The sequence below is a fragment of the Aplysia californica genome, unplaced genomic scaffold (genome assembly GCF_000002075.1).
Source record: "Aplysia californica isolate F4 #8 unplaced genomic scaffold, AplCal3.0 scaffold00213, whole genome shotgun sequence".
Lineage (NCBI taxonomy): Eukaryota > Metazoa > Mollusca > Gastropoda > Aplysiida > Aplysiidae > Aplysia > Aplysia californica.
The window spans coordinates 678,759-701,795 of NW_004797483.1; the positions used below are offsets into that span (position 1 = coordinate 678,759).

Below are 23,037 nucleotides of genomic sequence, written 5' to 3' on the forward strand. Positions count from 1 at the left end.
ACATATCTAAAATGAATATCAGGCAAATTCCTTTTGGCTTTCAAATGTTTTGTTCAAATCTGAAACGCAAAACTTCAGTATGGAGGAAGATATTTACTAAACAAGGTGCACAGATTTATTTTGGGATCACCCTGTATTTTCTTTTGCTTTTTGGTGTCCAGATTTAGCACTCTTTGGAGTCCCTTCCATGAGCAGGCTATAACATCATCTCATAATTTGCTAGATTACAGTGCAAACAACTGTAGTTCAAGTCATTGACATGCCTTTTTAAATTTGAGTTTGAGAAATTTTCCGTCTGCACTCTCAGCTTTGTCAATTTGTGCCTCATATTTTTATTAACCTCACCGAAATATAACAGAATGGATCATACTAGACAATGCTGTGTGCCGTCAATGGAACGCATTCTTTTATAGCTGTACAGTTGGTGTGTTGCATGACTGGTGTGTGAGCCCTCATCCCCGTCTAGGATTCCTCTGTTCTGACTGTTTTAGCATGTATGTACTAGTGGCTCAGGTTTAGTTACATTGTGCATAATTATGTCACGTTGCCAGTTAGGGTTTTGGATGGAAGCCTGGGAAAGACCTTTGTTTTGTATGCCAGTAGCGTAGTCTTGAGAATTTCTGATAAGGTGATTTTATCCTTTTTTCTCGCTATGGCCTGATTGGCCCCACATACTATCATCATAGGACATAAAATAAACACCCACATAGTGTATGTTCCCCCCCCATGATGAATTAGTGATGTGCCAGGTTTTCTTTGTGAATTGGATAACAACAAGGAATGATTGCCAGTTGGGTTTTTTTGGTCCATGCTTGCAGAATCATGGGGTGGGCAGCCAGGGAATTCTCTTATCTTCCCTAGTTTACATGCTCTTTTGTCCTAATTTTAGAGTACCTTCTCTGATGTACTGTTCATGTTTGTATTTATGATTTTAACGTAAAACCAGTCTCTACAGCTCTGTCAGAGCTTGATGTGAGTGTTTGGAGGGCACCACAAGAAAGCCCTATTTCTTTTCTTTCACTCAGTTTTTCCTCTCTTATCTGTCTTGTTTTTTCCCCTGTGCTAGATGGTTACTATGGAGTTGATGTGCTTCTCTTTACTCAAAGAGCCTCCTAATTTATCTAATCTAAATTGTATAGATAAGGGCATGAACCCCCTACAAGAAAAAAAGGAAGTTTCTTGTGATAATAATAATATATGGACTTTTAACTGTGGTGACCTGTTGTAAGCCTCCACTTTGATTTGTTCCGCTTTCTTGCTTCAAGAGCTCGCACCAGGAAAATAATGAGTAGCGTTTTTAAAATTTGTTATCAGTTCTGATTTGCATTGTACTGTCATGTTTGATATTAGACTGCCTTTTGGCTATTTGGATTCAACCTCGTTAGCTTGTTTTTTTTTACATTGTTTTTTTCCTCCAATTTTTTCCCTTTATAACCAGTTGAGTTTATTTTTCCTAGTTAGACTTGCATGTTTTCTGGAGTTTACCATGCATTCCGTTGTGTTTTGCTTTGTTTTATAATTTCCCCCCAACCTGGGCCCCCCGTGTTTTGTTTCACTACTAGGCTAACTTGCTGAGCTCACAGGCTATGGCTAACATGCAGCCTGGAGCCCCGCAGAACCCTGCCATGATGGCAATGGGCATGCCACAGAACCCGGCCATGATGCAAACGGGAGTCCCGCAAAACCCCAGCATGATGCAGGCCGGCGGGCCCCAGCCACCGCAAAACCCGGCCATGATGCAGGCTGGTGGGCCATCGCAAAACCCGGCCATGATACAAACCAGCGGCCCGCAAAATCCTCCTGGCATGATGCCTCCGTCGGCCGGGGTGATGGGCATGTCGCAGCAGCAGGGCCAGCAGCCTGCCCAGACGCCGCAGTCGCAACAGCAACAGCAGTTCCCGCCGCAGCAGGTGCTGTCTACTCTCTCTGTGTCTTCACGTGTCAACAGACAGACAGATACGACTCATGCACCGACTCACTCTGTCCACGCTTCCCGGCCTCTTCCTCTTCTCCTGTCTGGGATTGATCGCTTGAATGAAAAAGGTCTCCCTCACCCTTTACTACCCCCAACACTACCCCTCACATACAACCTCACCCCCTCTCCCCCCTCCATCCCCCAACACCTAGCTAGATACATCACTGTTTCAAGTGTCCCACCATCCGTCCTTCCTCCTCCTCTCTCAGGCATCAAGAGCGATTATCTGACATAATTCTATAGTCACCTCCCACCACAGTTGTGATCTTCTCTTTATTAACCTGTCAATGTTTTGCAACATTGCTAGAAAATCACATCTGTGAATGATTTGCTTGACACCAATGTCACCATCCCTCCCTGTTCTGTGTGTTAACCCCAATTTGGTTTGTTTTTGGTTTGGGGTTTTTGTTTTTTTGTGCTTTTTTTTTCCTTCAGTTTGTTCTTATGTATGCTTTTCAGTGTCAGAAATTTGATGTTTATGTAGCAGATTTGTCTGTTAGACTTTTAGTGTGTAGACATAATTGTTATCAAAACAGTACAAAGCATCTTCGCATTGTGGAAGAAAGGGGCGTATGTGTGGAAAATGTGAATGTAATGTGCCGCAGACAGTGGGCTGCAACTTTCTCATGCTCACACAGGGTACTGTTTCTCACATTGGATCAAAGAGCACATCATGATGTGTTCGTTTTTGCCAAACGTAGCTGTTTACGTGCTTTTAGTAGAGGTTTTGAGAATGGTTTCGTCATATTGTCTCTGTCTGATGATGTCTTCCCTCTGTGCTTTCTCTCTGTCTGTCTTGATTTTCTCCTGTAGTAATTATTGCTATGTTGATGTACTTCTTGACCTGAACAAACTGTGTCCTTTCTCAAATCTCTTTGTCACTTGACTTTTTCCTCGTCTCTTTTTCTCTCAGAAAGCCCACTTACACTAACTGTCCATTTATTATAAGAAAGTGCTGAAGAAATGACACAAATCTGAAATGCAAAACTTCAGTATGGAGGAAGATATTTACTAAACAAGGTGCACAGATTTTTTTTGGGATCACCCTGTATTTTCTTTTGCTTTTTGGTGTCCAGATTTAGCACTCTTTGGAGTCCCTTCCATGAGCAGGCTATAACATCATCTCATAATTTGCTAGATTACAGTGCAAACAACTGTAGTTCAAGTCATTGACATGCCTTTTTAAATTTGAGTTTGAGAAATTTTCCGTCTGCACTCTCAGCTTTGTCAATTTGTGCCTCATATTTTTATTAACCTCACCGAAATATAACAGAATGGATCATACTAGACAATGCTGTGTGCCGTCAATGGAACGCATTCTTTTATAGCTGTACAGTTGGTGTGTTGCATGACTGGTGTGTGAGCCCTCATCCCCGTCTAGGATTCCTCTGTTCTGACTGTTTTAGCATGTATGTACTAGTGGCTCAGGTTTAGTTACATTGTGCATAATTATGTCACGTTGCCAGTTAGGGTTTTGGATGGAAGCCTGGGAAAGACCTTTGTTTTGTATGCCAGTAGCGTAGTCTTGAGAATTTCTGATAAGGTGATTTTATCCTTTTTTCTCGCTATGGCCTGATTGGCCCCACATACTATCATCATAGGACATAAAATAAACACCCACATAGTGTATGTTCCCCCCCCATGATGAATTAGTGATGTGCCAGGTTTTCTTTGTGAATTGGATAACAACAAGGAATGATTGCCAGTTGGGTTTTTTTGGTCCATGCTTGCAGAATCATGGGGTGGGCAGCCAGGGAATTCTCTTATCTTCCCTAGTTTACATGCTCTTTTGTCCTAATTTTAGAGTACCTTCTCTGATGTACTGTTCATGTTTGTATTTATGATTTTAACGTAAAACCAGTCTCTACAGCTCTGTCAGAGCTTGATGTGAGTGTTTGGAGGGCACCACAAGAAAGCCCTATTTCTTTTCTTTCACTCAGTTTTTCCTCTCTTATCTGTCTTGTTTTTTCCCCTGTGCTAGATGGTTACTATGGAGTTGATGTGCTTCTCTTTACTCAAAGAGCCTCCTAATTTATCTAATCTAAATTGTATAGATAAGGGCATGAACCCCCTACAAGAAAAAAAGGAAGTTTCTTGTGATAATAATAATATATGGACTTTTAACTGTGGTGACCTGTTGTAAGCCTCCACTTTGATTTGTTCCGCTTTCTTGCTTCAAGAGCTCGCACCAGGAAAATAATGAGTAGCGTTTTTAAAATTTGTTATCAGTTCTGATTTGCATTGTACTGTCATGTTTGATATTAGACTGCCTTTTGGCTATTTGGATTCAACCTCGTTAGCTTGTTTTTTTTTACATTGTTTTTTTCCTCCAATTTTTTCCCTTTATAACCAGTTGAGTTTATTTTTCCTAGTTAGACTTGCATGTTTTCTGGAGTTTACCATGCATTCCGTTGTGTTTTGCTTTGTTTTATAATTTCCCCCCAACCTGGGCCCCCCGTGTTTTGTTTCACTACTAGGCTAACTTGCTGAGCTCACAGGCTATGGCTAACATGCAGCCTGGAGCCCCGCAGAACCCTGCCATGATGGCAATGGGCATGCCACAGAACCCGGCCATGATGCAAACGGGAGTCCCGCAAAACCCCAGCATGATGCAGGCCGGCGGGCCCCAGCCGCCGCAAAACCCGGCCATGATGCAGGCTGGTGGGCCATCGCAAAACCCGGCCATGATACAAACCAGCGGCCCGCAAAATCCTCCTGGCATGATGCCTCCGTCGGCCGGGGTGATGGGCATGTCGCAGCAGCAGGGCCAGCAGCCTGCCCAGACGCCGCAGTCGCAACAGCAACAGCAGTTCCCGCCGCAGCAGGTGCTGTCTACTCTCTCTGTGTCTTCACGTGTCAACAGACAGACAGATACGACTCATGCACCGACTCACTCTGTCCACGCTTCCCGGCCTCTTCCTCTTCTCCTGTCTGGGATTGATCGCTTGAATGAAAAAGGTCTCCCTCACCCTTTACTACCCCCAACACTACCCCTCACATACAACCTCACCCCCTCTCCCCCCTCCATCCCCCAACACCTAGCTAGATACATCACTGTTTCAAGTGTCCCACCATCCGTCCTTCCTCCTCCTCTCTCAGGCATCAAGAGCGATTATCTGACATAATTCTATAGTCACCTCCCACCACAGTTGTGATCTTCTCTTTATTAACCTGTCAATGTTTTGCAACATTGCTAGAAAATCACATCTGTGAATGATTTGCTTGACACCAATGTCACCATCCCTCCCTGTTCTGTGTGTTAACCCCTGTTTGGTTTGTTTTTGGTTTGGGGTTTTTGTTTTTTTGTGCTTTTTTTTTTTCAGTTTGTTCTTATGTATGCTTTTCAGTGTCAGAAATTTGATGTTTATGTAGCAGATTTGTCTGTTAGACTTTTAGTGTGTAGACATAATTGTTATCAAAACAGTACAAAGCATCTTCGCATTGTGGAAGAAAAGGGCGTATGTGTGGAAAATGTGATTGTAATGTGCCGCAGACAGTGGGCTGCAACTTTCTCATGCTCACACAGGGTACTGTTTCTCACATTGGATCAAAGAGCACATCATGATGTGTTCGTTTTTGCCAAACGTAGCTGTTTACGTGCTTTTAGTAGAGGTTTTGAGAATGGTTTCGTCATATTGTCTCTGTCTGATGATGTCTTCCCTCTGTGCTTTCTCTCTGTCTGTCTTGATTTTCTCCTGTAGTAATTATTGCTATGTTGATGTACTTCTTGACATGAACAAACTGTGTCCTTTCTCAAATCTCTTTGTCACTTGACTTTTTCCTCCTCTCTTTTTCTCTCAGAAAGCCCACTAACACTAACTGTCCATTTATTATAAGAAAGTGCTGAAGAAATGACATACCGCTGATAAAAACACTTTCTTAAGCTGAAAGGCTTCCGGCATAAAACAGATGAAAATCCTCAGGTCACAGTATTCAGTAATTTACAGATAGAGCTCAAACTGAAAGTTTACCCCCCCCCCCCCCCGCGGTGGTGCTACTGACTGAAATGTCTTTAGGCCATTCTCAAAGGGGGGACATTAACATGTTCTTTTGAGCAGTAGAATTGTAAACGGGCTGATTCATCAATGTCATGCTCCTAACTGTTCCTGAACTGCTGCTTTTTCTTTCCTAGTCCTTACTATCATCTTTTTTTCCTCTACTTCTTTTGTATGTTTGTCACCCTCTTGCGACCCGCTATTTCCAGGGTGGGGTGCCTTGATAGTTTGTGCTGTTGAAGCTTGAGAGGTGAGCAGAATAAGCCATATTCCCTTTATGGACTGCTCTGTTGACATCCACCCTTGGCGCTCGTATGACCATATGCAGTTGCGAGGCGCCCTAAAAACTCTACTAAAACTTAAAAACTAAAAACTTAAAATTACTGAGTACTATGGCAGGTGACTTGGGGATTCTCATGCTGTTGTCCCCATTTGTGTATCTTTATGTTTTCTTGAAAGGACATTAAGTTCAACATGTACTACTGGTATTTTGTTTCGCTCTTGGCTATCATTTTTGTTTTTAAGGTGTCGAAGCTCAGTTTTTCTTGACAAAAGTCTATTCTACTTCTTGTTTCTTGCCCTTTTGTTTCTTGCCTTTTAACATTTGTGTAATTATCCTGTGTTACATTTATTGTTTCATTTATGGATTTGTTTTTACTAATCAGTGGATGATTGGAGTTCGAGGTAGCTACTGGTGGATCCTACTTTTTGTCTCTCTGTCTATTGTTTCTGCTGATGTCTTTTTTCCCCCCTGCGCTATATTACCGTTACTGTGTCAATGTGCTTATCTTTACTCAAACTCAGACTTTACTACTCAGTGATTGTATTTAGTTCTCTCTCTATAAATAAGATGGTGGGTGGCTGGCAGGTGCTCTAGTGTAGTTTGCTCCTTCTTTCCTATCATATATGTATCGTCCGTATCTCTTATTTTGTTCTTTGTATGCTGCTCTTCAGTAACACTTGTAATTGTCAGCACTTATATGACCGTTTTATGTTGGAAGAGCTGTTAAACTTATCGTCTCACTCTCTGTATATAAGATGTGCATTCTGTCTGCTAACATTTTTCATTTTGTCCTTTCCCCCATCCCCATCACCCCTAAAACTTATTATCTCTCTATATAAGATGTGCATTCGGTCTGCTAACATTTTTCATTTTCTTCTTCTCCCCTTCCCCTCCCCCCTATGGTCATGGTGTGTCCACCACAGCAGGGATACATGCCTGATGCACAGGGCATGGGTCAGCAGCACGGCCAGTTGCCCATGGTCCCTGGACCCAGGGAGAAAAGAGTCATATGGACAGGTTGGTTTCATTTCGCTACAGTACAATTACAGTTCTATGTGCTCAGTATCTAGTTTTGAGAAGTTTGAGGTAAAAAATGTTGAGTTTCTCACTATGTCCAGCTCTTTTGAATGCAATTCTTTGAATATCTTGATAATGACTCTGAATAATCTTATGAGTTTGGCAGAGCAGATAGAACATTTGGTTTTGACCTCATGGTCTTAACAGCTCAAAACGACCAAAAATGTCTGATAGAACTTTGTCATTCTGAGGTAGTGATTTGTCATCCATTTTAAACGCGCAGGTGGAATGGCAAAAGAATACTGGTGGGGAATGAAAGATATTAGTTGGCGTTCACGTCTAGCTACTTTTCTATGACTTACACAGATAAGCATAGTCAAATAGGTGGTGGGACTGTTTTCGGGAAAGTTCTTTTTCTAAACTTTCTTGCCTAAAACAACCGTTTTCCTAAAATATTTGTGGAATATTTTTTAGAATTATTTTATGCAAATGAGAAAACCAAATGTGTACAATGTTTCTGTGTGTCATGTTTCCCCATTGCCCTTTCCAGGCACCATGGAATATCAGGACCGTAATGCCCAGGCAGCGAATCAGCAAAATGTCAATTTCTTACTCAACTGCAATGTCTACATCGAGATGCAGGATGCTGACATGTAAGTTGCACTCCTGATAACTTCAAACCCTCTTTTTTCTTTTTCCCCCTTTAAATTTTCATAATCGGTTTCCCCGAGCCTGATTTCCCTAATGACCTTCATTTTCATTTCCCGTTTTTTTCTTCCGTTTTCTTTTTTTTTTTTTTTACTTATGAGTTTGTGAGGCTATCTGTAGGCTTACTGCTGTTGTAGACCTTTCTGGAAACTAGAATTTTCTGAAATTTCAGTGCTCATGTGTCCTTAACTGTGAGATTTGTCGTAGCTTGTTTACTTTCCTTACTCTCTCATCATCCCCCCCCCCCTCCCCCGAGGGCAGTGCTACTGACTGAAGTTTCTTTAAGCCATTCCCAAAGGGGGGTATTAACATGTTCTTATCCGCAGTAGAATTGTAAATGGGCTGATTTATCAATGTCCTGTCATACAGTGCCGGAAAAACATAGGAGGAACTGCTGCTTTTTCTTTCCTCATCCTTACTATCGTCATTTTTCCTCCACTTCTTTTGAATGTTTGTCGCTCTATTGTGAACTTCTATTTCCGGGGTGCCTTGATAGTCGAAGCAGACTGTGCAGTTGAGGCTTGAGAGGTGAGCAGAGTAAGCCTGATTCCCCGTTTAGACTTCTCTGTTGACATCCACCCCTTGGATATGACCTTATGCAGTTGCGAGCATTGTTAAACACCTACCTTATCACCCCTTGGCGCTCTTATGGCCTTATGAAGTTGCGAGCGCCGTAAAACCTTACTTACTAAACTAAAATTACTCTCTCAGGTCCACCTTAAGTGACCTTTCAGTGTTGAAAAGGGCACTCAACCAACCATATAGTACCTCAGCCCAACGAATTTTGTATTTCTTTTTGCTTTTCTCCTAACAGCAACACAGGAGACTGGCCACAGAAACTGACCATTCAGCTTTTGCCGCAGCGCATGTTGTCCAGTGTGCAGCACCTGTGCAAGAACTCGCGCCAGGTTTTGTTTCATTTTCCAGTCAACACCAGTCCCAACAATGAGGCACTTGGCAATCTCTACATGCTCATGAGCAATGGTTTCGTACGTATCCATGATCATATTTTAAGTTTTTACTACTTTTGTGTCCTTACAATTTGACCTTGGTCTGCGTGGGTTGGTCAGTTTGTACCACAGCTGGTGGAATGCTATTTTATAATTCAAAGATGCCAATTTTCCAAATAAATCGGGAAAGCTGGATTCCTAAAATAATGTGCCGTCTGATCGCCAAGAAAATAGTCCTGATACAGGATTTATTAGACAAAATGATCCATAAATTTTGAATCTCTGCCCAAACATTTCCATGGCGTCCGAAAAACTCAGGATCTTTTTTGCGTTGCCAGATGACACCCCTGATAACCTGCTCACGATAGTACTATAGTGCTGCAGTGTTGAAAGGGGTGTTAGATCCGCAATGTACCATGGAGAGGTAGTTTCTTAGACACATCGCTAATTTTAACATTTATTAACATTATTTGATTGATGGGTCCAAGCAAGGTTGCCTGGGGGAGGAACAGGGATCAGAAATAATCGATATCTTGAATTATCTTAAATACACTTTGTGCTCGACCAAAAATTAGAATGCCAAAATCCAGTTCTAAAGCTTATTATGAAGAGGCTGTTGCTTGATACAGTGCAGCAGGTCCTTAAGAGGGAACGGTTTCTTAAGCATTTGTTTGATAGAATATCACATTGTGTTTGTGTTAAAGAATGCAAGAAAGAATAATGCAAGTGTGAGCATAAGTTGGACTCTGGGACTTTTAATAGTCTGACTCACATTTGTTCCTTCTTTCCTATCAAACATCCGTCGTCCTTATCTCTCCTTCTTTATTGAGTTTGTTAGAACATTTTTTTGACTCACTGTTAGCTACACATACTCTTCTCATTTGGGAGTGCTGTGAAATTTGTTCTGGCTTTGTCCCTTGCAGGCAGGTTGCGTTCGCTTCCCGCCTCAGTCAGATACCAAGATCATCTTGGTGATGTACAGCGGCAAGAAGAAGTCTCTAATCGGCCTCATCCCCAACGACCAGAACGGCATCATGAATGGCATCAAGAAAGTGGTAGCACACTACCGCTTGAAGGTGGGTCGAGAAAATCAGCTCTTTCTGCCTTTTGCAATGCTTGAGAAGGGGAGAGCGAGGAGGAAGGGGGGGGTGCAAAATGTCAGTTATAACACAGTTCCAGTTCGTTAGGTCTCTTTTCATATAGAATTTTAATGAGAGTAATATATGATAAAATGTTTTTAATGTATACCTGCATGTGTTTTTACGGTCCTGTACTGCCAAGAAAAATTTCCCTCTGGGATAATAAAGTATTATCTTATCTAATCTTATAGCTCTGACTGAGAAGAAATGGTGACAGCCGAGTTCTGTCAGGAGTCAGAAATACACTTGCCATATTTAATGATTGACTATGGCATTTCTGTGGGTGACAAATAAATCAAAATTAAATGCTGTCCAATATTGTTTAATGGGATGATGTGCGACTCCTAGTGTGTTGTAGCCCTAGAACTGTGTTGTAGAACAGGTAATTCTTCGTGAATATTTTCAACAGTGATGAAATAGTGGATACGATTATTTAGGGCTTTCTCTTGTTGCGTTGTACCTCCACCATAAATGTATCGACCTTGCGTATACAGTCAAACCTGTGTAAAACGGCCACCCATTGTCATGGAGAAAATTGGCAGTATAAAACAGGTGGCCGTCTTCGGCGGGACTGATCAAAATGAAGAAAGCAAACTCTTCGGAGGTCCAAACAGGGGCTGAATTCTGGCTTTAGACTGCCGCAAGGATAATTCAAAAGGGTTTTTGTTTTCTTTTGATAAAGGGGTGTTGGTGGTGTGAGGAAGGTTTTTTGTGTTGCTGTTTTGTTGGTTTGTTTTTGTTTTTTGGGGTTAACTTTCTTTTTATTGATGATTTTGTGCAATGGTAAAATAGACTAAAAATTATTTAAGTAAGACGATGAAGACCGAGTGCCATTGTGAAACAAACACACAGGTCGCCACCACTCGGAGAACAAGCGACACTTCTGGCACAAGTTCATATCAACGCCCATTGTTACTTTGTTACAGATTAGGTAAACAAAACAGTGACAAGTCGCCTCACACACGATATGTGCATGAGTTGTGGGCGAGCTTATAGGTTATGACGGATCATGCTACTCTCACTAGCAGTTGAAAATTTATTTCTAGGCTTTCCTATTGGTCAATTTGGGTAAACATTCATTGGAGGGACTAACAATAATGATAGGTGAATGAATTATGACAGCCCGTCCACAGCGTCAGGGGCCAATTCAAAATTTTTGACAAAGCATCGGGCAGTGAGTGACCACGCTTGGCTGCCTGAGGCAGGTAAATTTGGCTGTTGGTTGATAAAATAAGGTGGCAGTGGCCACGTTGGACAGGTGACCGTTTTACACAAGTTAAATTATATAGAAAAAAGCGCAAGGGAGAAAATGGAAAGTGGCAGTTTGTACAGGCGGCCGTATTATACAGGTGGCTGTCATGGCAGGTTCGATTGTACTTTTTTAAAAACTTTGTGTGGTTTTAAATGAATCCTTTTGACATATTGAATTTATAATTTGAAAAGTCTCTGACTGCTAAGGTTCATTGTCAGACCATTTATGACAAGAGGTTTTTAAAAAAATTGCTTCTGTGTAACCTCATTGAGACATGCTGGCCATATCTGAACAATTGTGTGTACTATTTTGTTTCAGTCTGAGGGGAAGGAAATAAAAGATGGCAATCGTTTCTTGTAGATCATTTTTTCAGGGTTTTTTTTAGCCATCACTTCAGTTTTCATTATGAAGTGATTACTCGATATAGAGCCAAAAGAGAAAAAAAAACATTTGTTTGAAAGCAATCACTGGATGGAAGCCCTGTAATGAAAATAACGCTCTGCATTAAAATGGTTCAATTTTGCACAAATTTTTCAAGAAATGGCCTGCAAGTATATAGTGTTTAGTGGCTCCTTGTGTGGGGTTGGTTTTTCACAGTGAGTAGGCAGAGGATTATTGAAAGGTTTGACATGAGTGAACCCTAGTGGGCAGAGCATTGGTCAGCCTTGTTTAGTAAGACTGGACTGCTACACATACCCGTTTCACTAAGCCAGAAACATTTCCGTCTTCTTCAGAATCAAGGAGGGCCCGCTGCCATGGCCAACGCTGCTGCCGCTGCTGGGGCTCAAGCCATGCAAGGCAATGTCGCGGCCTCGCAAGCCGCCGCAGTCAGTGCAGGAGGAATGATGCAGCCACAGGTAGGCTCCTGGTTGGACTATGTGGCTATGTAGGTCTATAAACAGTGCAACCTTGTAGATTGAACCGGGAGGGGTCATTTTTTTCTCCTAATCATATTTATTGTTAAACACAACAATTTACTTCTGTTTCCATTTTTAAACATCTGGGCATTTTGTTCACGCCATTGCTTTTACGTAACAGGGACCCGTTATGTGCAGCCTAGGAATGAGCAGCCAATTATTTTTTTTTGGGGGGGGGGGGGGGGGGATTCAAAAGATGTAGCAGGTAAATTGTCAGCTTTAGTCGGTACAACGATTTGCACAAATCCATCCAAACTTATCAGCTTTGTTAGGTCCCTCAAATAGAAATGAGTCGATCATGCAGGCCACGCCAGAAACAAAACCTCAAAAAGTCTGTAAGCAAGATTTCGTGCTGGTTTTATGTTCAAGTTCCAAGTGAGAAAGTTGCTTTATTTAGGTGTGTTTGACTTTCTGCAGGGATGTAGCCTACTCCCTAAATAATGTAAACTGCATGGCTAAGAGCTTAAAACATTTCATTAGCAAGCTGTTTTGTTTAATTGATTTAAGTCCAGAAAGCAAAATGTTTCAGGAGAGAAAAAAAACAAAACGTTCCCGGCCGTTGTTGTAACAGTTGTGTCCACATTGTTTATCTTTTTTTTTCCTCTTTTTTTTCAATACTTAGAATTTGAATTATTTAACGAGTGCATGCTCCCAATACCTCAGATTAAAATAATGCGAAACAAATTTTCTGTCTCATAATTTTGGACTTACTACATCTAAACGGTTTGCCGACAATTATAGCCTGGCGTTTCTTCATCTGGCAGATGCCAATGCAGGTCAGTGCTGGGCAGCAGCAAGCGCAGCCGACAAGCCAGCAGCAGCAGCCCAACCCGCAGCCGCAGCAACAGCAGCAGGTGCCAGGACAGCAGCAAGATCAGCGGAGAGCCAATCTGGTAAGGGGGAGATCTGAACAGGGAGCGAGAGTCATTTTTAAAAAAAGAAAGAGTCTCATACGGCAGTGATGTTCCCCGCCTTAAGTCTTTATGAACGTTGTTGAGGCAAGAAGGACGCTAAAAACCAAGACAGTAGACGTAAAAGGGGAATGGTGAGGGAGGGAGGGCAGATGGTATGTGTACTAAATATGAGCTACTGTTGTTTATGACATGGATCAGTTTTCTGTGCTGTCAGAATGGGTTTTTTTTTTTTTTTTTGCTGCAATGTAGGTAAAATGGGGAAAGTTCATCTTAGTCATTGTCACACACATAAGATGGACTAAAGTTTGTGGTGGTCGCTATCACATGGGTAAAATGGGCAAAGTTTATGGTGTTCGTTGTAATATAGATAATATGGGCGAAGTTTGCAGAAATCATTGTGTCATGTATACTGCCATAAGCTGACAAAAGGCCTTTTTTTTTTCACTGCAGTTTCGAGAAAAAAAATTTTTTGTCAGCGAAACTATTTAAAAATAGAAAGATTCCAAAATTTGAATATGAATTTATTCAAAAACTAGTTACAGTTTCAATTTGATTTTTCCACACAACTAAAGTTACTGATCAGACTTTCAGTTTAGCAAGTAAAAATAATGTTGGCACCAAATTTTTTTAAAAGGTGTTTTGTCAGCTTACAGCAGTAGATGTATCAGGCTGACGTATTTTGACAAATATTGCCTAATTAAAAGACCTTTTATTATATAAGGACGTGACAACCCGGTGTAAAAAATTAATGACTTTTTATCCTTAATTTAGATTTGACAAAAACTAAGGACTTGAATTAAGGACTTTTCTAAAGACCCGTGGGAACCCTTTGTAAGAGTTGTATAGGCATTCTCTGCTTCAATCCTGTCTCCTCGCTCTTTGGTCTGTTTTCCTCTTTCAAAATTCCAATCTCCTCATATGGTACTATATTCTTTCATCCTTACCTACCTTTGCTTCTAGATCAAGCCCTTGCTTCGAGATCAGTCAACGGACACTGCACATCAGATATTTAGATAGGTGTAGGTCTAGATCAAGATAGATTCTGAGGTGAATGCTTTAAATCTACATCTAGATCTGGATCAGATGTAAATTATTATTGTCTATATCTAGAATCTAGGCCTTTCTAGGGACATACCTTTGCATCAGCTCAACTCCTAAACTATCAATCTAGATGTAGGTTCTAGCCTAGAAGCACTCACGCCTATGAATATAAACAAACAGTCGAAACTAGTTCAACCTTTCGATTGGAAATTTTAATGTTTGATAAAGTGCATTTCTTGGGATTTTGTGGTCAAGTGTTGATGCTGGCATCAGTATCTAATTAGTAAAGCACCTATTAATACTTACTTTTTGCTGATTTTGATGACCTGTGAAGAATTTCTGTCGAAAATGAACACGAAGCGAGGCTGCGTGCTAGACGTGTTTTACAACACTGTTGAATAGCTCGTCTGACGCGTCGTGCAGCCCCGCTGATAACAGATGGACCACACAGCGACACTGCTCAAGCACATGTAATGTATGTGTTAATTTGCACGGCGCGCGCTAGGCGAGCTACAGGTCAGATCAACAGAGCCACCATGGGACCGGCCTAAAGGTGAAATGACAGACATTGTGTTTAACATGCATCTCCTCAGTTGCAAATCCAGAGCCTTCACAATGATCTGCAGGCGGCCAAGAATAGAGAGAGGCAGTTCCAGCAACAGCAGCAGCAAACGCAGGGTGTAGACCAGAAGGTGATCATGGTGCAGCAACAGCAGCAGCAGCAGCAGCAACAACAACAGCAGCAGCAACAACAACAGCCACAAGTTCAGCAACAGCAGTTCTTAGGTGAGGTCTCTTTGCTTTCTCTCAGTTTGGTTTCATCTCAGGTGTGATTGTAGTGAGGGTTCTTTTGTTTTTTTCTGTTTTTTTTCTGTTTATTTGTTTGGTTGTATTTTTTTTTTTCTTTTCTGTTTCCACAGATGTTCCCAAGTTGGCTCAGTTTCTTCTTATTTATCTTTACATGGGTTGTTGTATGTAGTGCCTTGTGTTCCCTTTGTCCTTTCTCCTTGTGCTGAGAGATCTGAGCCTCTGTGTGTTTCTGTGAGGATGGTTGGTGGCCGCTGTGGTGTGGTCTGCTCCCTCTCCTTTTCCAGACTTTATATTCTGTCCCATTCTTTTCTTATTTTTGAATATTAAGTGAAAATTAACTTTTGTTGTACTGATTCACTGTAAAGAACCTCTCATTTCTCAGCTCTGTGTTAAGTCATGTGATCAGGTGTGCCTTGGAACCTCAATAGTATGCCCTAAGTGCCCATTGATTTTCATTAACACTTTAAAGTTCTAGTGGACACATATGTCTAATCAGCAGCGGACCAAAGGCGATGCTGTGGCTCATTTCAAACCATCAAATACAATTTAGAAACACAAATTTGCGTATTTCGTAGTATGCATATTGTTGTATGCCTTCAGATAAAGAAGACAGAATTGAAAGACTTGCATGAATAAAGAAGTCATACTTCAAACCAAGGTATCTGCAAATGTCGAATGACCAGAAAGAATACTCATCCGTAAAGAGTTAATTTATTGTTTTAAAAGTACTTTTTGGAGCCTCCTGATTGCTACTGCGTTAGTGATCTGGATCAAATTTTTGCACAAATGAGGTTCTTGTCTATGCTCATCAGTCTGTTGTCATGCATGTGTGTTGATCGTTCTCACTTCTGTACATGGCATTTGAACGAAACTGGAGCCTTCCAAGTTTTTGCACCCCTCATGAGGATATGGGTGAAGTAGTATTATTAATGTCAGCTACTAGTTTTGGTATGATCAGAATACAAAACTTGGGAGAATGAGAGTTTATTTTCATAGTGCCCCAGTTCAGTGTTATGGCTTTCCAGTTCTGTTCCAGTGTCTGTCTGGGTCATATTGTGAGCCTGTCTTCTCATGCTGCTTCGTTTTCTGTTCACCATATATGTGTACATATGTGGATCTGTGTCTGCCTGTATATTGGCCCATTTAAAGACCCACTATGTCTCTAAAATTTTTGAACTTAAAGAAACCTGTGAATAGTGCAGATGTAATGATAATAATAATAATAATAATGAGACTTTATATAGCTCCTAATCCCTAGAACGCTCTACAAACTGCAATGCAGAACTGAGCTGTTGCTCAACTAATAAATCAAAAGACAGAAATGCACATTATGAGACCAGTTAACAACACACACAAGGCAGATGATAGTGATGGCCAAATGTGTCTTAACATTTTTCTTAAACTCTCTCTCTCTCTTTGATGTTATAATAATATAATAAGCATTTCTTTTGGGAGAGAATTCCAAATTTTAGTAACAATGGAGAAAAAAAGCTCTTTCACCCCACTTGCTAGACTTTAAAGTGGACATTCTCGGCTAAAACAGCACCTGGACATGGATGGCTGTTGCCTCTATAAATAAATCATTGATGGTCAGGTCAGTGGACATTCTCATGAGATTCACATCTGAAGATCTCAAATGTCTTGATAGTGTAATATATGACTCAGTAAAGTCTTTAAGATATTGTGGTGCTTTGTTGTTCGTGTGCTTGTTACACAAAAAGAGAAGTATAGTAATCAAAACTTTCCAGTTCTGTGGAAAAGGTTTAAAATGAATTTTGCAACAAAGATAATGCATTAATCGGATGTGGCTTATATTATAACAAGGATGGGGGCAAAGGAGGTAACTTTTAAGTTTAATTTCGAGGAGGCATATAGTGGGTTTTATAGAGGAGCCCTTTGTATGTCATCTGTCACTCACCAGTCATCATTGTATCACCACTTTCATCATTGGTTCTCCTTGTTGCATCAGCTTGTTTGGTCTTTCCCCTGTCATCAGTGTGTCCAGTATTTTGTTCACAATTCCACTCAATCGCCGAATCTTTTCTCTGCAACTCCCACAATGCTGGTCTTGCAGTATGTAGTATCATAGTATATAATATTATGTTGTAACCTGGCCATCGAAAGACCTTGGGAGTCTACCAAAATTCCAAATGTACTTTGAAGCAGCGTGTGGAGCTAGTGCTTGCATCACAGTATGGAGCCAGAAGCCAGAGCTGGGCAGATGTAGATACCAAACACTCCTCAGGATGTTAGTAGTAGTTAGTAGCAGGGGCTTCTTAGTGGAGTGTGACGTGCTTGATGGGTTTTAAAAAAATTTTTTTAGCTATGAAATTATATTCCAGACTTTACTGATTTATTTTTTGCTGTAAAAGAAACCTCTGAGATTGTCCTTTGCTCAGGGGTGGGGGTTAGTCTTATTTGCATTTTTTGTGACCTATATTTGTTATTGTTTTAGTAGTAAGATAATTTGTTATAGCTAGGTTTTTGGGTTGTTTTAAAAAAGAATTATTGCTATATATATATAATTACTATTATTATGTTTATGGATAGTGATGTTTTTTGTCAGTTTACAGTTATTTATTTTTTATTCCCAATTTCATGCAAAGTATTCAGTATAAGTATAGACCCAGGGTAAGCCCGGAGTATCGACTCAGTATTGAAATAATGGCATCTGCCCAGCACCGGCTAAAAGCGCTCAGTACTGTGTTATATTGCTTTTGTTTAGAAGCCAGAAGCTGGCAGCAAATCCCATAAGCTGTAGTTTCTGTATGATTTTTGTACTATGTGTGTGCTCATAGCCCAGCCCACATAATATGATGATTTGATAAGTAGAAATACCAGAGTGACTCTTCCTCTGTTTGAGCTGAAGATCTAAGAGTGCTATTTGTAAAGTCAGTTTCAGCGTTTGTAAAGAAGTCGCCATTTGTCCAGCACAGCAATATAACTTTGTGTAAGATTAGCTATGTTGCTGGTTCTGTTGTGGCGAAGGTACTTATATATATATATATATATACCATAGGTATTATGTGTCACATATTTGTTTTCATGTTAGGCTGGAGGGCTAGAACTCAAATAGCCGATGGATCGGAAAAGTAAAGTAGATCTATGTATACATGTGTGTGAGTGGATGTGTGAATCTGTGCGCCCTTGTGCGAGAAAGAAAAAGACAGGGACCAGAGCATACCGTGTTAAACTCTTCCCTGAATGAAGGTTCTGTTAACTTCCTCCCCACAAAATGGAAGAAAAGCGGATACGACAGATAAGAGAGGAGCGGGTTCGAGTATGAGGGTGTGTTGTGGCCTCTGTATTGGCCACGATGTTGTAGACGCCAGATTGATCACCTAGATCTACCATTATTTGTATATTGTATGACTGGACTGCTTGCTTCGAAGCTCTCACACTGCCCCTCTCCCTCTGCCCTGTTCTCTAGAGGAGCAAATGTATTACCCAGGCCACCATTATTTGTACCACCACGGTATGTATGCTCCTCTTGTTTCGCCACAAGCTATTTTGGGTGCACGGGGCTCGCTCTCTCTCTCTCTCTCTCTCTCTCTCTCTCTCTCTCTCTCTCTCTCTCTCTCTCTCTCTCTCTCTCTCTCTATCTCTGTATCTATCTCTATCTTTATCTTTCCCTCTCTATTTTTCCCTCCCTTCTCCCCCCTCTCTCTCTCCCTCCTCCCCCCTCTCTCTCTCTCTCTTTCTCTCTGTCTCCCCTCTCTCTGTCTCCCCTCTTTCTGTCTCCTCTCTCTCCCCTCCCTCTCCCTCCCCTCTTTCTCTCCCTCTCCCATCTCCCTTTCTCTATCTCTGTATCTATCTCTCTCTTTTCCTGCTATCTCCTGGTGATGGGGTCGGGGTCGCGGACTGGAGCCTGCACGGCAGCACTGGGACACAGGTCATGCATGCACCTTTGGCGGGGAAGCTTTTTCACTCTTCTTCTTCATCATTTTCTTTTTTTTAAAACCCGCAGTTTTCTTTTCATTTTCTTTTTATACCAGGGAAGGAAATTGTTTTGTAATTTCTTTTGTATTTTTGGGGTGGGTTCTGTTTTTATTCAGGATTCTATTGCTACTTTTTCTGCTGTCATTTTTTACAATTTTACAGGAGAGCGAGGACAACCCCCCCCCCCCCCCCCCCCCAACAAACCTGAATGTTGTTACCAAGAAAACAAACTCATTGCAAACTTCCCAAGTCGATATTATAGGAGAATACAATTTTGATAACTTCCTTATTATCTTCAAAGCAAATGTTATTTTATTGGTAACAACGTTTAGTTGCTTTGCGTTTGTTTTTGTTTTTTAATTTAATTTTTAAGAAAAATTTTTTGGGGGGGATGGGTTGGCTCTCCTGTAAAATTGTAAAAACTGCATTTAAAATGACGGCAGCTTTGCCTTCACGGTTTCTGTGATTGTGTCTTGACTTCTTTCTTTTTTTCCTCTCCCCCTTCATGGGTGATGGTCTGAGCTGTGGGTTGTGGCGGCGAGGTGGTCGGGATGTGTTTTTGTTGTTCTTGTTGTGCCTGGGTTTTGTTTGGCTGCGTGGCTAGGCTGTGCTGGTCAGTTCCTGTAGTAGCGCACCGTGTCGTGTGGGTGTGTGTATGTGTGTGGTGACGGGCTGCAGATCGGCTGGAAGGCTCTCTCCTCATGGCATGACGTACGTTGATGTGGTTTAATGTACGCTTCGTGGACTCCGCGGTGTCTCGGAAGTCCCTTCCCGCAAAACGGTTCAGCCGTCTAGGTTTTATGTGCACATGTAGTCGTTTTCAGCTAGCTAACGATGAGGTTGGCTGGAGAGCAAAAATTATGCTCGTTAGTTCTCAACCGAGTCACACGGGCTGTTGCTTCTACAGAAAAAAGTACTTTTCCCCTTTTATTCTTCTTCGATTGCCTCATAGCAAATGATTATTCAGCAATTATTTCAGACGAAATGTGTGAATGTTAGTGGTGTATACCCTACAGGTTGCGTTATTACATGTTTCCATGGGGAGTAAGATAGTAAACTTAAATGGACTAGCCAGTCAAATTAAACGCTTGCATGCACTCAAAATCACGTTTTATTACTATTTTATGGACTGTTCTTTTAGTTAATGCTCTCTCTCTCTCTCTCTCTCTCTCTCTCTCTCTCTCTCTCTCTCTCTCTCTTTCTTTCTCTCTCTCTCTGTCTCTATCTTTCTCTCTCTCTGTCTGTCTGTCTGTCTGTCTGTCTGTCTGTCTGTCTGTCTCTCTCTCTCTCTCTCTCTCTCTCTCTCTCTCTCTCTCTCTCTCCCTCTCTCTCTCTCTCTCTCTCTCTCTCTCTCTGTCTCTTTGTGTGTGTATGTGATGTCAAGAGATCGTGCAGCAGCAGGCGTTGTAGCTAAGTTCTTTATCTTCTTCCTCGTTCTCTGTGACAGCAGCTAGACAGCCAGTCCGATGTCGCGCACAAACTGTAGCTCAGTAGAATCTTGATCTTACTTGGCCGCACAAAACCGTTTGAGGTTCGAGGCGTTCTTGTTTTTCTGGCCCCTTCTGAATCATTTATTTCTTCTCTGCTAGTCTATGCCCCGATGAGGAGCCTAGTGCTCTGCCTTTGTGATGACTTACATTGTGTATATTGGGACATTATACTTCAGATACAACAAGAACAACGCTGTGTCTTTGTTGAATTTCTGTCTCTATTTTTTTTCCTGAGGCTGTGCCCAAGGCTCTGCCCATTAAACACTCTTTAGAAATATGTGTGATGGCCTGGGGGAAAACCGGGCTCTTTGTCTTTGTTTTGCGTTTGAAATGAACTCTGCCCTTTTACTTTCTTACATTATTGAGATTGAAAACTTATCTCGCACTTTTTTTCCAGGAGAGGGAGGGGGGGGGGGGTGATGAAATTTCAGTCATTTCATAATGAGTCATGTACAGTGTTTGGCTACTCGGGTTACTTTTAGTAGGATTACTTACTCGCTCGACAGTTTTCTAGTTTTTACTTTGTTCCCTTCACCTTGAACTTTTTGTAACTCTGCTTTTCTTACATATCCAGATTTAAATACTCCCTATAGAGTAACATAGAAATTATGGTGTCTGAAATATTCTGGTGCTAACTCGTCACCGCAAAAAGTTACAGAATTATGTGATGGGATGACATCGTGAAAACTGGGAGATAAATGATAATAGCAAACAATTGTATAGCGCAAATCACCGCTCAACAGCAAACTCAATGTGCTTCACAATCTGTACTATTACCCCAGCAGACTTGAGAGCTTTCTGCAACAACCTCAACTTTATTGGAAGCATATAGTGCAAGCAGCCATTTGTAGGCGCTAAAACACTAACATACTGGCAAGATAACGTCTGTGCTTGTCTAAACTTTAGTCGGACCTGTAAATCCATCCCACAACTTGTCACGTTTTTAATCAAAACGTTTATGTAAATTTGTGAGTAGGGGAGAGGGCTATCGTAGATTTCATAAGAGTTGATCATTGATGCTTTATATAAATAGTAATTAGACTGATTGCGGGGTTTTCGAAAATGTGTGAGTCTAGCAGGGGTGTGTCTTCTGGAAAAGAGCTCAGGGCAAATATGGGACTCAAGAGATCAGTCATCAGACGTTGACCGAGTTCCCTATATAGATATAACCCTCCCAGTGCCTTTTGTGGATGATTTGATCTTTCAGTTACCCAAAGTTTGGAAAATGCGAAGTCATGTCGCCTCCCCCTCCAAAAAAACAAAGAAAAACAAACAAAAAACCAAACAAAAACAAAATCAGAACTAATAAATGTCAGCAATGCATCAACATCACACTTTCATTTTTTTTTTTTTTCATATTTCTTGACACGCACACTTTTGAAGTCCGGCCAAGCATGTTTCATATTTAAAGGCAATTTGTGAATGACTTTAATGGGCGCAGTTTTGCTTTTATGGGTTCATTGGGGCCTATTAAAACAAGACAAATTGCGTTTTTAGACCCAGCGATTCACCTCGAGAGTCTCGCCTGGCAGGGTGCTGTATAATCTAATGATAAAAGTGGTATGCCCATCGAAGCATGGGGAAATTACATCCAGCCCTTTCAGTTCTCTGGTTGCAAACAAAGGAATTTTGTGCTTTGCCAAAAATAGTCAGAAAACGCTCCGTTTAATCTTATCTTTCAGAAAATTTTGAAAAGGATATATATACATGACCTGTAGACTGCCTCTTAAATAACCTAAAAATGTTGATTGGGGCGTGAGATCTATACCATTCCACATTTCATATTTTCTCATTGAGAAGCTGCAGATGCTGGCTAAAGTGTATTACAGTTTAAGCATTCGTACTATTATTTTTAAGAATCAAAATGCGCAATATTCGTAGTTTAAAATAAGCAAGAAAAAAAGTATGTCTCAGCCTTTAGCTTCTTGGCATTTTAGGTGGGTCAAACCACCTGAGGCAAAACGTTTAAAGATGTATATATATATATATTGTACATTTTTGCCGATGTTTTTTGTTGTTTTGTTTTTTTCGGGGGGGGGGGGGGTGTTTTTCTTTTGGGGTTGTTTTTTGGGGGTTTTTTAAATTTGTGCCTATCTGGAATTTGTCAATTTTAGTCTATATTTTTTTCTGAGGGAGAAGGACCCCAATGGGTTTTTTTGGGGGGTTTCCTTTTCCATTATACATTAACCAGCATTTTAACTCGGATCAAGTGTATGGAATGTCTTTTGAAAGTTAAAACGTCTGGGGTTCAATAATCTAGTGGCACAGATGGACAATGAATTTTGACACCCCCCCCCCTACCCCCGCGCAGTGCCATTGACTGAAGCGTCTTTAGGCCATTCCCAAAGGGGGGATACTATTAACATGTTCTTAATCACAGTGGAATCGTAAATGGGCTGATTTATCAATGTCATGTTCATACTGTGCCGGAACAACACAGTGGGAACTGCTGCTTTTTCTTTCCTCACCCTTACTATAGTCATTTTTCCTCAATTTCTTTTGTATGTTTGTCACCCTCTTGTGGGCTGCTACTTCCGGGGTGCCTTGATAGTCGAAGCAGACTTTGTGCTGTTGAGGCTAGAGAGGTGAGCAGAGTAAGCCTGATTC

General features: G+C 41.2%; 1 protein-coding gene across 6 annotated transcripts in view; it reads left to right on the plus strand.

Moving 5' to 3' along the window:
* The window catches only part of LOC101854504 (mediator of RNA polymerase II transcription subunit 25), a 39,585-nt gene extending 22,204 nt beyond the window's left edge, over positions 1 to 17,381 (plus strand). The window contains exons 14-21 of one of the 6 annotated variants that reach the window (XM_035970041.1): positions 1,563 to 1,910; positions 7,177 to 7,270; positions 7,821 to 7,923; positions 8,793 to 8,967; positions 9,852 to 10,004; positions 12,054 to 12,176; positions 13,001 to 13,129; positions 14,818 to 17,381. In XM_035970041.1, coding sequence (XP_035825934.1) covers positions 1,563 to 1,910; positions 7,177 to 7,270; positions 7,821 to 7,923; positions 8,793 to 8,967; positions 9,852 to 10,004; positions 12,054 to 12,176; positions 13,001 to 13,129; positions 14,818 to 15,024 — 1,332 coding nt within the window. In that variant the 3' untranslated portion in view covers positions 15,025 to 17,381. Of the gene's footprint in view, positions 1 to 1,562; positions 1,911 to 7,176; positions 7,271 to 7,820; positions 7,924 to 8,792; positions 8,968 to 9,851; positions 10,005 to 12,053; positions 12,177 to 13,000; positions 13,130 to 14,784 lie in introns of all 6 variants that reach the window. The other 5 variants (XM_035970042.1, XM_005099448.3, XM_035970040.1 and 2 more) reach the window with 5 other exon arrangements.
* The last annotated feature ends 5,656 nt before the right edge of the window (positions 17,382 to 23,037 follow it).